This window comes from Struthio camelus, chromosome 4 (genome assembly GCF_040807025.1).
Source record: "Struthio camelus isolate bStrCam1 chromosome 4, bStrCam1.hap1, whole genome shotgun sequence".
Taxonomy (NCBI): Eukaryota; Metazoa; Chordata; class Aves; order Struthioniformes; family Struthionidae; genus Struthio; species Struthio camelus.
This window is the reverse complement of record NC_090945.1, coordinates 24,501,234-24,518,498: the sequence shown is the minus strand read 5'-3', so window position 1 is coordinate 24,518,498 and position 17,265 is coordinate 24,501,234. Positions and strand designations below refer to the sequence as shown.

At 35.6% G+C, this 17,265-nt stretch overlaps 1 protein-coding gene across 6 annotated transcripts in view; it reads left to right on the top strand.

Annotated features, from left to right (window-relative positions):
* Positions 1–15,178, top strand: part of SEC24B (SEC24 homolog B, COPII coat complex component) — a 50,726-nt gene extending 35,548 nt beyond the window's left edge. For 4 of the 6 annotated variants that reach the window (XM_068941873.1, XM_068941875.1, XM_009689393.2 and 1 more), the window contains 6 exons: positions 51–226; positions 1,901–2,038; positions 4,062–4,166; positions 5,248–5,337; positions 7,033–7,136; positions 8,248–9,081. In XM_068941873.1, the coding sequence (XP_068797974.1) occupies positions 51–226; positions 1,901–2,038; positions 4,062–4,166; positions 5,248–5,337; positions 7,033–7,136; positions 8,248–8,362 (728 nt within the window). In that variant the 3' untranslated portion in view covers positions 8,363–9,081. Of the gene's footprint in view, positions 1–50; positions 227–1,900; positions 2,039–4,061; positions 4,167–5,247; positions 5,338–7,032; positions 7,137–8,247; positions 9,082–10,684; positions 10,828–11,117 lie in introns of those variants that run through there. The other 2 variants (XR_011140878.1, XR_011140879.1) reach the window with 2 other exon arrangements.
* The last annotated feature ends 2,087 nt before the right edge of the window (positions 15,179–17,265 follow it).

Genomic DNA, 17,265 nt, shown 5'->3' with positions numbered 1-17,265 from the left:
AATGAATGAAGTCATGTTTTGTAGCTGCTTGTATCCTTCTCATCCAACAGCTGTGGATCGCTCAGTTTCATCTAGTCTTTCAGATGCAAGAGATGCCTTAGTTAATGCTGTGGTAGACTCCTTGTCAGCGTATATGTCAACTGCCTCAAATCTGCAGCAGTCCATGCTGATAGCACCAAATTCCCTCAAGCTGTTTCCATTGTATATTTTGGCTCTTCTCAAACAGGTATGTATAATCTAGTAGGATTCTTTTTTTGATATTTGATTCCAAGTTGCTCCATTTTTGGATAATTCTTCAGCTCTAGATCAAGCTGTTCACTGCTAGCCTGTCAGCCCTTTTCTGAAATTGAGAACTGGATTATCTTCTTTTATGTGAAAGTCCTCTAGTCTCAGAGATGGATGGTTTAGCGTATATGACATGATCAGTGCCTGGACAGTTTTTTTACTTGATTTTGATTTTTGGTATTTTGTGTTACTTTGTTTTACAGTGAAAATCAAAAGATAAATATTGTAAGAATTAACATTTCTCAAATTTTGACAACTAATTGGTGTTGCTTAAATGATTGTTGGAAGCCACTTACTCGTACTTGTTAAATTTATTTTATAAAGAGAAAACAAATCAAATACTTTTCAATGCACATGCTGCATACTTTGAAGAACCAAGAAGGAAAATGAGAGCCCATGGAAATATAATGAAATCTATTACAGAAACTAAAGTGATATAGTTCATATAAAAGTAATTACAACTTTTAATTTTTTAATAACTTCCTCATTTGTATTACCAAAAAGCATACTTAAGTATAAAAAGAGAGCTTACCATGGGTTTGTGTCATCAGTAATTCTCAAAGATTATTTTAAGATTTTCATGTCTCAAGGTTAGGTGTTTTGTTTTGTTTTTTTTTTAATTACAAAGTGTCTTTGAAGTTCAGTAAGAAATCTGATCATAATCATTTATTTTCTTTGGCTTAGTGATGACTGCAGTCATCAATATATTGATTAGGAGGTGTTTTGGGTAGGTTTAATACATACTGCAACTCATGATAGAAAAGGGAGAGTACAAGTAAGAAGGGGTGAGGAAATTAGTTTAGTGGGTTTCTTAAATTATTTTTAACAACAATTTAAAAAAAAAAAAAAAAGCCAGGGGTATAAGGAAACCAAAATGAGATTACTTACAGTAGCCAGAGATAAGAGAACTTGCTTGCTTAGCTTTGTTGCAGAAGTGAGTTTGCATTTTGGATCAGATGGATCAGTTGGATCAGAATAGGGCGGCTTCTCCATTATCCTGTTCCTAACAGTGACTGTTTACCAAGTGCTTCTAAAGGAGGTCTGAAAGATCTCATAGGAAGGAGAGTTACAAAATAAATTCTGTCTCATGAGAGCCTAGTTTCTGCTATAAAATGTGGAGGTATTTACCTTGCCATTTAATTGTTAGAAATATGAAATTGGATTTCATCTTACCTGCAGAAGTTTTTGTTTTTAACTCTAAGCTCTTAATTTCAATGCTATTTTGTATCAGTAAGTATCACAGGCCAGTGATAGTTTTCAAGACAAAAAAAAAAAAGAGAAATACGAGCACTGCCAAATACAGATTTTTCACAAAGTAGAGAAACTTTTTTTCTTTTCCTCGTCATCCTTCTATTTCATCAATAAGGAAGGAGACTGGGTTAGATATTTAAGTATATTGTGTTCAAGTTGGACTTGATTAGGAATTTTCTAAAGTAATATAAATATTTGAGATTTTCTAATGTAATACCAATAAGATGCGTTTCCTTACAAAAACTTTGTCATCTTTGCCTGATGTCATCTTTGCCTGACATGTTAAAGAAATCTGAAATACAGTGTTTAGGTCTGACATAAAATAGAGAGGATTGATTTGAGTAACAACATTCTTTTCTTACAGAAAGCATTTAGAACTGGCACTAGTACGCGCTTGGATGATCGTGTATATGCAATGTGCCAGATGAAGAGTCAGCCTCTTGTTTATCTGATGAAAATGATACATCCCAACTTGTACAGGATAGACAAGTTGATAGATGAGGTGATGTATGAAGCCTTTTTAATAACTTTGTTAGTTTTTAGTGGGGTGTTTGAAACTAATGTTGTACTGTAGCAATTTATGTAAAAGTTATTATTGAACTTAGTGGGTGTTTTCCATAAATCAAGAAAATCATTAATTCTCAATTCTTGAGTTACATATATACTACTACATATATATAGTAGTATAATAAGAGAAAACAATACTTTTCTTCACCATGTTTCAATGACTATTTTTCATATTCTTTTTTTATTATATAAAGAAAGTAGAGAAAACTGTATGCATTAGATGCATAACCAGTATTTTTTGTGCTTTAGAACAGTCTGGGAGAAATGGATGAAATAGGTTTGGTAGGGAATTCCAGGTTTTATGTTCTAAAACCGGATGAAGTTGTCTGAAATAATGAACTTTGATCTCTTACTGGTGTGGATGAAATAAGATCGTACTTCCAGGCCGTCATGATCAGACGGAGGAAGAACTTGATATACAAAAATCATTGTTGTTAACTTTTCCCTTCAGCGGGGAGGTAACCTAGAAGATGGATGTATTTTTAATAGTAACAAGATGAAATTTCATTTAGGGTCAAAGTTGGTTTTCACTGCAAAAATAAGTTGTGTTTTTAAGTCATCATTAGTCTGTTAGTCATACATATTTACAGCCCTAACAATAGCTTTGAAGAAGTGTGTCTAGAAACTTGTTTTTAAGTGTTATACAAAATTGCGTAGTAATTTGAGTAGTTCATCTGGCAATTGGCATTGTTCAGCACAACTCTAAGCTATTTGTAGTTTCAAAGTTTCTTTTATAGTATTTCATAATTTATATATGCAAATCTAAAATCACTGCACTTCAGTGGAATTCGTTAATCAATCTTTCTATACTTTTATTTTTTCCTCACTGTTTGAGAATTTAACTTCTTCAGTAACTCTTAAGTTTTTGTGGTATTGGTACGGAAAAACTGTATTCAGTGCGTGAGAGCTGTGAAGAATGAGCACTCTCTCGGGGATATCCAGTTTTATTACCAAAGGTTGTCAGGCCAATTTTCTTACGGAATTCAGAAAATGAGGCTTATTTTGACCTACTGAAATGAACTTACAACTCTCATCTTAAATTGTATGACAAAGTGTTAACACTGGATACTTGTGAAAATTGAATATAGCCTGGAATTTTTCCAAGTGGACAAGTAGATGACTTTCATCATTATGCATAGGTCCCAATAAACTTCTAATTTATTGCGTTATAATATGGAATTTGTAACTTAGTGGGTTGGGGTTGTGTGTGTGTATAATCTCATAATTCAATTTGAGTGAAGACGTAGTTGGTCTCTTTACCTGTTTTTTCCTTATATCATATTTCACAGATTCGTAATGGATATTCAGCCTATTTTTATGTTGAAGGGGGAAGCAGCCTTGTCACAATCTGCTTTAATCCAAAATAATACAAATTTTATTTATTTATTTTTTATTATCTCGCTGGTCTAGACATTGTTTGTTTAGATCAAGCTTAATGCTATGGACAAACGCACATATTAGTTTGAGAGTATTTTTAGCTACCTGTTCTGCTTCAGGCAGGATGTTACATCGTGGAGCTTTTGTTGTTAGCATGTGGTAAAATAGTAAACTCTTATTGGGAGTAGAATTTGACATTTTTCTACTCTCACAGCGTTTCTAGTGAAATGGAAAGCAGTGACAAACATGCTAAGGTTGGTATGGCTGATCGTAGAAAGTTTTCCTTAAGTATAGGACATCAGACTTCTGGGAAGAGGTTAGTGTCTGTTAGATGAGAAACGCATGCACAGGTTAAATGAACTTGCATTATTCTCGTTTAGGTAATGAAGGAGGCTTTAAGTTAAATACATTCTAGAACTGATTAGTTTAGGTGATCATTTGAAGCTAAAGATGGCATTTTGTTATGTGAGAATCCACAAGCTGTCAGTATAAGCTTTTTTTCCCAGTTTAATCGTACCTGGTTAAGATAAAATTACTGAATTGTGATTTGTTTATGTTATGAGAATTATTGCTTATTACAGAGTGCAATACATGTAAACGACAAGGTTGTTCCTCAGCCACCTCTTCAGAAGTTATCTGCAGAGAAGCTGACAAGAGAAGGAGCTTTTCTTATGGATTGTGGTTCGGTAAGTTACTGGTTTCGTGTGTTCCTCTTGCAAAATAAGTGTGACGCATGCTGAATGCTTAAAAGCAGCCAACTCTCAACATTAATAGTGTAGTGAATCAGTATTCCTGATAACCTAGGAGTAATTCATGTTCCAGTGAAAAGCTTTCATATTTTGATCAGAGGAATGTCTGTAATTGAGGTTGCATATTAAGCCTTCAGAGGTTCATTTTTCTTGTTAGACTTATCAGAATATATGAAGAGTTCATGTCAAGATTTTTTTTCTGGAAATAATGAATTTCCTTCTCCAAAACTTTTTTGAATGGTTATGAAATTGTAAGTGCTAGAGTTTGTCTAGCAAAACACTTCTCATTTATTTGTGCATAACTGAAAAGATTCACACACATAAATACTTTTATGATTGTGGCTCATGTGAACTAAGAGTTGCAAGAATGAGGGAATTGTGGGGGAGAGAAGAAAATCTGTGATACAACTGAAGGAGATAGTAGAAAATACTCTAAAACACACTTAACAGAATAAAACATTATGCTACTCTAATGGCAGTCTAGAAAGAAAGTGCTTGAAAGCTTGTATGAGTTCAGGGCCTGAGCATGAGTGTCAGACTAGTTTCTGTCTCCAGATGTCTGAAATAATGGCTTTAATGTGTATTGATAATTGTTCCTTTCCTCTAACTTGTTTAGAGTGGGACGTCTGTGTGCAGTAGCTGACACAGTGGTGTGACTTTATAAAAGTTTAGGGTTTCTATTTTAGGAGGTAACATGGGAAGTCACTGTGTTAACTGTTCCAGTATAGATGAGTCCTGGATCCTTATTCTTTCAGTATTTGCATTTCCGCTGTAACTTTTTGGATTGATCTTACTCTAGATGGTGCCAATGTATTAATAAGTCAAATGTGCAAATAATTTGCATTAATAAGTGCAAATAGTGAATATAGAGATGTATATGTAAATTGCAACTGGAGCTATCAGGTGATTCATTTGGATAAAAGGTGTATTTTTGTAGTATTCCAATTACATCGCTACTTGTCTCTTTCTTGAAAATGTGTGCAAGGCCTTTACTAAAACTGATTCTGACTTCTTACAGATATTTTATATTTGGGTTGGAAAAAACTGTGATAACTTCATAAAAGACGTTCTTGGATACCCAAACTATGCATCAGTACCACAGAAGATGGTGAGTGTTTTAATGAGCTGTGCTTTATCGTGCTTACATTTGGAATCTATATTTAATCCATATTTTTCTGCATTTTCAGTTTTCAATTATGTAACTGAGTTAAGTATATCTTATTATGTACCTACTAATTTCATGCCAGTCCCATAGTCCCTAGATAGTTGTCAGACATCTTTAAGAAAAGAGTGTAAATATCCCTTGAATGCCAAAAAATATTTAAGCATATAACTGCTTTTATTAATCCTTTTAGGAAATGCTTTTGGGCTCATGAGAATAGGATGACATTTCCAATAGGATGACATTTCCTAGCTAATTTTTGGATTCATTCTCTTAACTTTAATCTTAACTAAAACACTTATGTTATTGATGTGATGGTTTTCAGAAGCTTTAGGTTCTCTGAAGTTGGTTTAAGATACCAGATCTATGGTATGAGGGGATAGGTCTGTAGTTAAAGGATGGCAGTTAAGTTTTTCTTAGATTCCAAGCCTGAGTCAGTGTTCAAAAGAGAAACTCTTTCAGCTATTAGAATTTTGGAGCCCTTCAGTGTGTGCTTCGGTGGAGGATTTTTTTATGTTGTAACCTTATCTATAATCTTCTGTGTAAAATGGAGCAGTAATTCAAGAAGACTTCCTCTTCTGTGGAAGCCGATTCCAAAATATTAACAAGTGGCAGATGAGGAGAGACCCTGTTAAGATACTCTGCAAAAGTTCTGAATTGAATGATTATATTCAGATAGTACCAAAAATGTGTTAGGCATTGTGGAAATACATAGGACGCTATCTCCTGCTCATAACACTTGCATAGCGTGAAGGGGAAAAATAAATGAAAAGTGGCGATTGTGAAAACAGGTAAGAGCGTGTGGTGAGCATTAAGACTGCTATAAAGTTGGGCTGCACCATTTGCTTGCATTAGCAATTTAAAACTGTCCCCTCTGATCTAATACTGGTAGTATTAGATGACAGTTTCTTATCACTGTAAGCAGAGGGTGAATTTGGATAAAGAAAGGATGGTAGCTTTTTAATGGTTCTATAGTGTTTATTATAATGAAAAGAAGGGAAAAAACCTCTTAACATAGATGTAAGTTGTCATCTTTGCTTTTAAATTATAATTCCTCCATTCATTTACTACAAAGGCAGCAACAGAACTAGTTTTAAGTCTATAGTCAGATTTTTTTATTTCATGTTAATTGTCTTAAAGGTTTCTGTAAGTCTAAGAGTCGGTATACATAGGTCAGCGAGTGACTAAAGCAAACTTAATTTTTTGTTCCTGTTCATTCCCTAACCCAAATAGTCAATCAATCCTTGTGTTGAACTTCACTTTTGATTCGGATCTTGCTTTTTAGTGTTTTGTTCGTCTTTTCAGTGCTGCAAAAGGCAACATAAAGGAACCTGGTGCATAGGGAAGGAGAAAGGCAGGAAAACTGTGAAAGCAGCGCTTTGAAATGATAACTTTAAAATCAGTCTGCTTTCTAAAATGTGTTGCACTTAAAAGGCATTTTCTGAGTTAAGGGTGTACTACTTCCTACAGAACAGATATTACAGAATTTTGGTATTTTAAGCTGAAGAGAAAATAATAAATGGTAGGTAATTTTTAAAACAGAAATTGGGACTGTTTTGTCTTTAGGTCATGTCATGACTATCAGGATCTGTTTTTTTTCTAAATAATTTATTTAATAATTATTCAATTATCTTCAACCAGACACAGCTTCCTGAGGTAGATGCGCTTTCTTCAGAAAGGACACGGTCTTTTATATCCTGGCTTAGAGACAGTAGACCTTTAAGTCCAGTTCTTCAAGTAATAAAGTAAGTATTGATGTGAGATACTAGTAATTATTGGGAAACTGAGTTTATAGTTTCCAATAGACATCGATGAAAAGTGGGGGTATCTGTCCCAGAAGAAACTGAATACCATCCCCTCTCCAACTGATACGTGCTGTTATCTGAAGCTTCTTAGCAACAGTGGTTATTTTTTTATATAAAAAAATCAGCTAGATTAAAATAATTCAGGTAAGTTTAGTGACTTGTAGATGGTGTGATAATTGAGTATAATTGTTGTTGAGCCTCATAGGACAACAGGTGATTTATGACATAAATATAGTGTGGTTTTTGAAGTGTTTTCAAGCCCTGACCTGGTTAAAGAACTTTAAATCCTGCAAAATGTTTATACTTAAATGTTCTTTTTGTTTTTCGTTCTCTAGAGTACTCAGTTTACTGAATCTGATGGAGATCACGGTTCTAGATGACATAGCTAGAGAGTACGGTGACTACTTCTGACTTAGATAAAGAATAAGTTTAAACATAGGACTGAAGTTCTTCTCTAGCTGTTGGCATTGTGGCTGCTGCTTGACTTGCAAGTAGTGCTGAGAGATCATAGTAAATAGCAGGGCTTCACTGGCCATTGTACTAAACCAGTGTAGAAGAGAGTGTGTGCCCCAACAGGTTTTTGCTGGGGCAGGAATTTTTGGATGCTAGGTCTTTGACGTGTCATTATTCTTCCTGTGTTCTCTTCTCAAATAAGAAAAAAATGAGATTGTATATAACCAGAGAGGCAAATTTTCTGTTTTTTCTTAATCTCTATCAGGTTTTAAATTTAACTTGTTCAGATTTCGTTACTGTCAGCGTAATCACTAACTTCCAGAACAAAATAGTTTTTATATTTCCATTTTTGTATTTCTACAAGATACTTTAAATGATACTTCACCCACTTTTTATACTATGCTATACTTAAAAAGGCACTGTTGTTTGACAGTCTAGTAAAGGTGTTTTTTAACTGTGGATTATTTGCATTGTTATCTTTGAGCTGAATCCAGACTTCAAAGCACGATAAGCAGTTCATTAGAGCTTCTGCCTCTACTTGAATTTACAGTGGATTTTGTTCAATGTTTGGCTGAAATACCTTCCTCTCTTCTTTCAGAGATGAGAATCCTGCCAAAACAGATTTTTTTCAGCATTTAATTGAAGATCGGACAGAAGCAGCTTTCTCTTATTTTGAATTCTTACTGCATGTTCAACAGCAGATTTGTAAGTGAAGGAGGAATAAACCAGAAGAAAAATTCTGACCTCAGATAGAAGCATTGGCTGAGAGAGAAGCACGTTGGAAGTTACAAAAGTGGGTGTTTGTTCTTCACAATATATAGTGACCAACACTGTTGCAGAAGCTTTACAGCTAATGGAAAAGCATACATTTCCAGTGGAATTTTGCAGATTTGCTTCAGTCTAAAAGTGATAGGAGTGAGGAAGCTGTTTCACTAGTAAACTTTAAATTGGTTTATACACGTTTCCAGTAGTGCAGCGGTATGGTGCTCTGTTTATTGCAAGCTGGTGAATTTATGTAGCTATGTGGGATGATATTTCTTAATGAAATGTACAATTAGATAAAGCCTTTTTTCTTACATTTATTATGGTAGCCCTTCCATGTTCGAACTCCGTCAGAGATGTCAAAGGGCAGTGCTGTATGTTGATTTATATGAATTTCTTTTTAAAAGAAATGATTCATATTTACTAAAGACTTCAACAAATTCCCTGTGAAAGTTGTAGAGTTTCAGTAAAGTACATGAACTGTAGAAAGAAAATCTATAATGTACATAAGTGTTACATTTGTAAAGAAAATGTAAAAATGTAACTAAAAAAAGACATAGCTCAATGTGCAGAATTGTTGAGTGCAAAACGATGAATTGTTTTGTCCCAAGTTAGATAATGAAGTTGACTATTAAAAAATACTAAAAAGTAAGAATCCCTGCAGAAATAACACAGCTTCTTGTTCTGTTAATTTTTAGGTGAATTTATTTAAGATTGGCTTACTAATTAAAAATATTTTGCTTTATCATGTGTTTTTATATTTATGCAAGTACAATGTTTTAGTTTTTATGATTGAACTCCTACTGAGCTGAACACTGAAGAGAACATGTTTACCACTTTATTTCACAGACCTCTGGAAGGGAGGAGAAAACATTTCATAACATGAACTATTGAAATAATAGTTAAGTTCCTAAAACCCTTCTTATGTATTTTCATAAAGAAGACATATCTGTTAACCTTGTTTTACATTTTGTAATGTACTATAGTCTTGGTCCCACTTTCTGTAACTTGTTTGGCATTTAGAGTAAGCATGGGTAATCACTGAATTGGACATGTGATTTTAAAAAAAAAATGTTCTGCTGTGGTTTTAAAAAAAAAAAAAAGGTATAAAAGTGAATTACCTTGCAACAATGAAGGGAAACGCTGTAAAATCTCAAATTTCAAGATGTAATCACACCACTGTGTCTTTCCAAAAGCTTGTTCTTGCTAGTGGTTTTTTGCAACTTAGTGGTTTGGGTTTTTGAATAGATTTATCCCAGATTTTTAAATTTAGTTGTTAAGGAGAAGTAGGGGTGGTTTTTTTTTTTTTTTTTTCTTTAGAGGCCTGTTTGAAATAATTCAAAAGCATAGTCAGTCATTCGTCATATTCTGAACTTTGTCATTTGTTTAGTTTAATCAAGTGTGGCTATAATGAAATAATTACCAAAAAGTAAATGGTAATTAGTATTATTACATTTTATTTTAAAGCAGTCTTTTAAGATATTAATATGTAAAAGTTGGATTTTAACTGCCATATCCCCTGAAAATGGTACTTAAATAATCAAGAGAAAATATACTGCTGTGGTTTGCAAGTGTTCTAAAAGCTGCACTAATTTAATTGTGAAATCAGTGTTACTCTGCATGTTAGCACCAAATCACTGTTTGGGGAAAATACCTTATAATTTAAATTTGTCTTGTCCTTAACTAAGTGTTTTTAAGTTACCCAAAGATTAATTTGGAAAAATTTCCATTTAGTAATTTAATTTATCATGTAATAAATACCCATGGAGATGCTAGATGCTGAATGTCCCAATATCAGACCAACAGGATTGTAACTCCGTTACTCCTCTTAGGTGACTTCACATATGAGTGAAAGCTAGGTGCTACTGAAGAGTCAAGAATCTTAGAAATGATTTGGAATTGCAAAGATCAGAAGTGTGTGTTCTTTTTTTTTTAATTTTAAAGCTTCAGGTTGCACGCTTCTGACTTCTGAGCTTGGTGTGGAATAACTAGGAACATGCTATGCCATGATTAATGACAATGTATTCTGTACAAAGCTTTACTTAAAGTTTTATTCTTCTGTAGTTTTTATATATGAAAATTATGAAAAGCACATCTGAGATCTATTTGTTTAGTAAAAGCAATACACAGTGTAGAGAATTTAGTTACCTTTTTACTAGTTATAAAGCACATTTCCTTTCTGACTAAACTTTGTTTTAAATATTAAAAAGATAATCTCCTGTAGAAGTATTTTGAAGTTGCAATTTAGGATTGAGAATATCTATTAATTTTAGAGATTTGAATAGCAGAATACCTGTAGGCATGGCAAGAGTATCCAAAAGAAGATTTTTACCTGTGATGGTTTGGATCAAAGTCCTGTACCAGAAGACGCATGCCAAAAGCTGAATCCGTATCAAAGGATGGGCAGTGAAACTTAGTAAGTTTCTACCTGCTGAGTAACTTTTAGGGGAATAGGTAAGGGTCCAGCTTTCACATCCTTTCTTAAAGGAACTGCTGAACTGTGGAAATAAGTTCTTTACCTATTTTAGGGATTGAAATTTTCCCAGGGTGCTTTCGACTCTGCATATTGTGAGTCATGTTTATTTCTGAGAAGTTCAAGATTTGCTGGGGAAAATAGTTAACTGGGGCTGGTGAACGAGTCTTTTGGAGATCAGCCTGAATTCTCGGCATTTTTACTGACTCTTGGCATCCCTTTCCATTTCCTAGTTTGAAAAGCAATGTCTTGGGTCTCTTTATCAGTGGAGTAATGTGTGAGTTCCAGTTTGAGAAATGATAGTCGGAGAAGCGCTTACAATGGTAAGAGACATGATGTAGCTCTCAATTATTTTTAAACCCAATTTCTGTATTACATTCTAAGGCTTACTGGAGTTAAGCTATATTCATCAATCTTGACATAGAGCTTCTGAGTTCAGGTAGGATGGAGCCTTGCAAATGCTTAGTGGTCAGGTTTAGTAATAGTGATTCAAACCAGATGAAGGTTTGGAAACATAAAGCATTTATTCACTCTTAGCTCTCTCTCGCTCATGTACCGGATTCTCATCTCTTTACCAGATTCTTTAATTCTGAAGTAGATTAGATGTCTCTGTAAATAAATAGCACAGACTGTTAATTCACATTCAACAAAGTCCCTTTTAAAAATGGGTAGTTGGGTATGGCAGGAATTGGAAACATGCGGCATAGGTACCAGACACCCCAAGGTGAATAGCGTGAAGCAGGACAGGAGCTGAGAGTGGATTTAAACTTTAGCTAGTTTTATATTGAAATCTATTCTTAGTCTTGAGAAGAGGTAGCAGACAGCCGCTTTCAGAGGCATCATCTTGCTGCTGCTGAATTTCTAACAACAGACTTAACTGTATTTTTTTTATTCCCCGTTCAAAAGTTGTGCAGCCACACAATAGGTTGTTGATCCCTAGCAGAGATTTTGAGCATAAATGAGGTAGAGTACAATCACTGCTTCAGAATCGCAAAGGTTACGTTCCAGCTAGAAGATTGTAGTAGTGAAAAGCCTATTGGAGCCTAGATAATTTTGAGATTTAGCATAATACTTTTTTTGGTACAGTTGCACAGAAATTTAAATATTCTAGGAGAAAAATACAACTGCAATGACTTACTGATATCTTTCTTTACCTATCTCTCAGTCCCTAAAATTAAAAAGAGCAGATGTCTAGCAGCCTTGCTTGCATTTAGTTACATTGATACTGTGGCGTCATATTCAAATGCAGGAATTTGGCAAGTGTGATTATGACTATAGCAAGTTACTGAAATTTGCAGGCTGTCTCTTGAGCATATTTTGTATTTCCTTGTGAGCTACTGATGATTCTTTTTCATGCCAAACCCAAAAGAATCCTATGGGGTTGAATGTAGCAAGTGAATTATCACATGATTAGGATTAGTTAAAAGGGATTATTACAAGAACAATGAAAATTAAAATAACCACGTTATAGGTGATTTTTTCAATTTATCCTTCAATCTTGAGTTCTTACTGATTTCCACTTGCAGGGCCTTTGCTGTCTTTTTCCTTTATAGTTTTGATAACTAGTAAACATGAAATACTTCCTCCCCCTTCCCTCCCCCCAATGTTTTCCTTGAGGTCCTTAGCAAAAATTATACCTTTTCTAGAAGGTGCCTAATTAGGAGCATCAAATATGCACAAGGTTTGAGTAGTTAGACACTCCTACAGAAAATGAGGAGATGAGAGAACTTATCAATATTTCAGAACATGTAAAAACTTCCCCTTTTCCACACAGATTTTTACTGTGTTCTTCTTGCAACTGTTTACCTTTCTAAACTTCTGTTGTATATTTGCTCATAAGTTCACATGTTTGGTTTGTAACATTGGGTATTTGATTTTCAGATGTTGAGGGTACATCTACAGGGACATTAGCAAATACAGATCTCATCTTACACCCTTAATCATGTTACCATTAAAAGAAAAATGACAGTTTAAAGAAGGATGAGAGTGTTTCCAATTGGACAGGAGTGGATTCTTTCTCTTTGCTACTGTTTGGCTAGCAAGTAATATTTATTTATCTTTAGCTATTTGCAACATGGGTATGAAGTCTCCCTTTGTGAGGCTTTGAGATTCTTGAGTGAAGCTTCTCGACTAGGAGGAAGAGTCAGCAATGATTAATCATTTCAGTAATAGGCTAGCCTTAGAAAATATCCTTTGCACAAACAACTTGAAAAGATGTTAAAATCCTGTGTTAATGTTAAAACATCAGTGGGGGAAAAAAATCACATTTAGGAAAATACTAACTTTTGTTTAAATACTACTTTAGATATGATGCTTGCCAAGAAGAAAACATTATTTCAAAAAATTCTGCAGGCTGTACATCCCAACTTTTATGAATAAAAAGTGTTATTAAGAATTACCTGACCAGGCAGAGAAAAAAGCAGAATAAAACATGTATTAATCATCTGTAGTTGAGGAATTCTCTTTCTATTCTCTTTCTACTCTTGTTGCTGTGGCAACTGAATACACTGACTTGATAATCTAAAGTAAAGCTTACAAGAAGCCAGGCATAACACTGGTATGCATTCTGGATGTCCAACAGGGCTGCTAAGTGTAGGCATAGCTGTTGACCGCCTGCCCAGATGTTTGAGTTCTAAGCATTTGTTGTGCTGTAGCTGTATTTCTAAGTGCCTTGTGTGCTTACTCAAAAAAAAAAAAAAAAAAAGTGTAATTTGAGTTTCCAAACTCCCCCCCTTCCCCAAATCCAAACTATTGCTTCTAATTACCAAGAATACTTTCTTCACAACAAAAGCCTAATTTGTTCTTAGAGAACAAGTATGCACAATTTCAACCTCCAGAACATGTATTTTGAAAGTTTAAGGTCCTGGAAAAAGAAAGAGAAGTGCCTCTTTGGGCATGATTGTGGCATCTAATGATGTGGATGAATTGGTTTGGCATGAGGAACAGAAAGCTGTTGAGAACAGCGGTTCTCAAGAGACCCTTCAACTGGTTCATCACTGTCAAACTGCAGCTAGATCACCGAAGGGTAGTGCTGATCCACCTGCTCAGACTTCTTGTCTCTAGAAGTGACTGATATCAGATGGTTCAAGGCCAAATGCAAGAAGACTGTAGTGTGCAGGATAACCCACTCTGATTTTCTTGTGTCTTGCATGTGTAGAGATCAGCTTAAACCTTAACACATGAAACTTCTTAGCCTTGTCAGTGTTTTTGCTAATGAGACTAACAGAATATTGTTGACCTTGAGTTGAATCACTTCTTGTAGTTAGATTGTGAAACATTACATGTGGGAAAAAAAATGATGATATTTCTTATTTCTGAAAGCTATGGAATGTTCTGTAGCTTATTGCAGCGTGAGCTGGGGAGAACAGAAGGGACTAAACTGATCTGTACCTTTTTTTTTTTTTTTATAGACTCTTAATTTGTTTTGTAAGGCAAAAGTGTTTTCAGGGCTTTTCAATCCCTTCAGTTTATCTGTAAGCTAAAACTTTCGATCATTCTCATTGTTCTTGATACTGCCTCCCCCAGGACAGTGCTTGACATAGGGCAGCTGGTACTATACGATGCATTGCAAATACATACATAAAGGTGGGATATCACCAGCCTTTTCTGTATTCTACTCTTCATCCTCATTTCTTGTTACAGTGAACTTTATCTATGATAATACCCAGGTCTCTGAATAAGTTATGTTACACAAAAATAAGTTTTGTTCTGTCACAGTCTGGAGAAGATTTTAAAAAACAAAATCCTTCAATTATCTTCCCTCCTCAGTGGCAAATTCTTAGGTAGCAGGAACAATCTTTTGGCTCCTTAAACCATTACTTTGGTAAGAGGGCAGGACTTCCCCTAAGAAATGACATCTTGCAGAAACTGTGCACACTGTAGAAAAAAACTTAGGACTTACCAAATAACAGTTAGGACTCTTAGGAATATCATTCAACTTTAACTTGTGAATGAATCAAATGTAAATGAATCAAGTTGGTCTTAGAAGCCAGACTTTTCTCCAACAAGTGCCCGTGCTCCTGGCAGTACTTCAGCCTTAGCCTAAAGCAATAGCAGAGCAGACAATGTATTATCACCTCAAAGAAAGAGAAAGGTATTGGCACCAATAAACAACGTCAACCCAAAAACTAACGTTGGCACAACACACTTGCACGAACATGTAGTTTGCAGAACAGGTGAATGGAGTATAATAGCTCCTGAATGAGCTTGGTTGGAGTGAGTGCTCTGTCCCTCTGAATGTTTTTATAAAACAGGATGTCAGTGATATTTAGAATAAAAATGATTCCAGCTGCTAGCATTTGTGTTTGGCTCTGGTGGTAATTTGTAGTAGCTAATGTGAATTTTGAACTCTTCTTGGGGGAGGGGGGAACTAATGCGTCGGGATGTGCATGGTTTAAACTGTCAGAATTATATTTCTCTTTATTTGAGTCCTTATTACTATTTACAGGTTTTGGACAGTAAAATGTTTCTCCATGTAAACTCCTCTCTTTAACCTTGAGTTCACAGTCTCACCTGTGTAGCTGAGAGAACAATGTCAACTTGAGCCTACATCTTATTAACTTCCACCTACTGCCCCTAGGTACTTACCCAGGGGTTTCACCAAGGAGCCCCCATGGACAAGGATTGTGCTGTGCTGAGTTCAGCACAATCACTGATTCTGGGCCCAAACTGATTACATTAAATCTGTGTCTTCTCACTTACACTTTAAGGCATGAGTCACTCAGAGGTCCAGTATCATAAGACTACTTGAATGAGGAAAAAGCATAAAGGATTTTCTAAGCTGTGTTTTTAGTACTGCAGATTCAAAGCTAAAGACTTGAGCTCCATCTCTGTGGCAGACTGGTGCAGAACAAGCCAGAGTCTGAAACAACTGAAACTGCTTCATAGTGGCAATGTATCAAGGGAAGAGGGCACAGCTGAACCTTTCCATTGCGCCACCACTCTGCAATGATTGATTGTCCTACCTTGGGCTGGAGCTGGGCCTAGAGTAGCTCCAGAGTTAGGGAGCCATAAGTGGGAGTTCTCCACCCATATTTTCTAGTGTGCATTGTGTTGCAGAAGAGAGCCTGTCTCTGGAGATGTGGCTCCATTGCCACTTAGGCTAGTTCCCCTGTGGACTATTGCTAAAGGGGAAGTCCCACCCCAGCCACACATTCCCACCACCTGCCTTGTGCTGGCAGTAACAACCATGTAACTGCTTGTCCTAAGACAGGTATTCACAGTTGGGCAGCCAAATAAACAGCAAAGAATTACAGTATGCCCATGCCATTCACATTTGCATATATGAGCCATTCCTATCAGTTTCAATGCTGTATCCTCCTGCAAGGTCTTGAGTGCTCAGTACCTTGAGGGTTGGGGACTATAACTTTCATTTTATCTCCTAGAAAAGATGTTAGCAGTAGAACCCCGGAGAGTACCAGGACTCTTTTTGGCAGCCTGTGCTCTCACAGGTTTGAAAGGAGCTGGTGGAATATGCTAATGTTGATACCTGCTGCCCAGAAGTCTAGTGGGCCACATATTTATGGAACATTGAAATCATACTAGGAATGTGGAATTAAAAACTGGTATGTTGCCTCCATAACCAGAATAAACTTAATATTGAGCCTCTGATTTTTAGTATCAATGTGCTTGAACAATATTCTTTACTATAGAAACTATTCTAAGTGACTTCCTAATGAATGCCAGCACTTTGGAGTCGATGTAAACTATAGCATTTCCCTCTTGGGCCAGTTCTGTCCTATTCTGAACCTTTTTGGGATACAGGCTGTAAACCATATTCTTTGAGCTGATTTCCTGGCCAGTGCAAGCCATGTTTGTATGTGGAATTCAGACCAGTTCCTGCCCAGTCTGAGCTTTCCTGAAAAACAGCTTGCTGCTCAGTCGGGACAGTTCCTTGTGACTTTTGTGCCTATCAAGTCATCCTCCATGTCTTTCCTGTAAGTATTAAGTTCCTAAATGTGATAATTATTTTTAATAAAAAATGTGATAAATATTTTTAAGAATTTATGCCTTACAGTGCATCAACAGTAAATAGACAAGAAAGAGAAAGCGTACAAGAAAGTCTGAGCAAACAAAGAGACAAAGTAAAAAGCCTCAGAAGATGGAGGAAGAGAAGATGACTCTGAATGGTATGGCCTCCCTATAATCATGACACAGGTCTCTGCCTTAATGCCCCAGTGCAATTTAGACAGTCTGGCAACTCTGTAATATGAGTGTAATTTACGATCCTCACTACACTAAGTAACATGGAGCACTTTCCATTCCTTGAGTAAGGGTTTATAATCAGGGTCCTGGTCTTTTCCCATGTGGTGAGCCTTCCAAGCAGTCTAGTTAACAGGAAATTTTACTAGCACAATCCACCACTCCACAGAAAAGACAGAG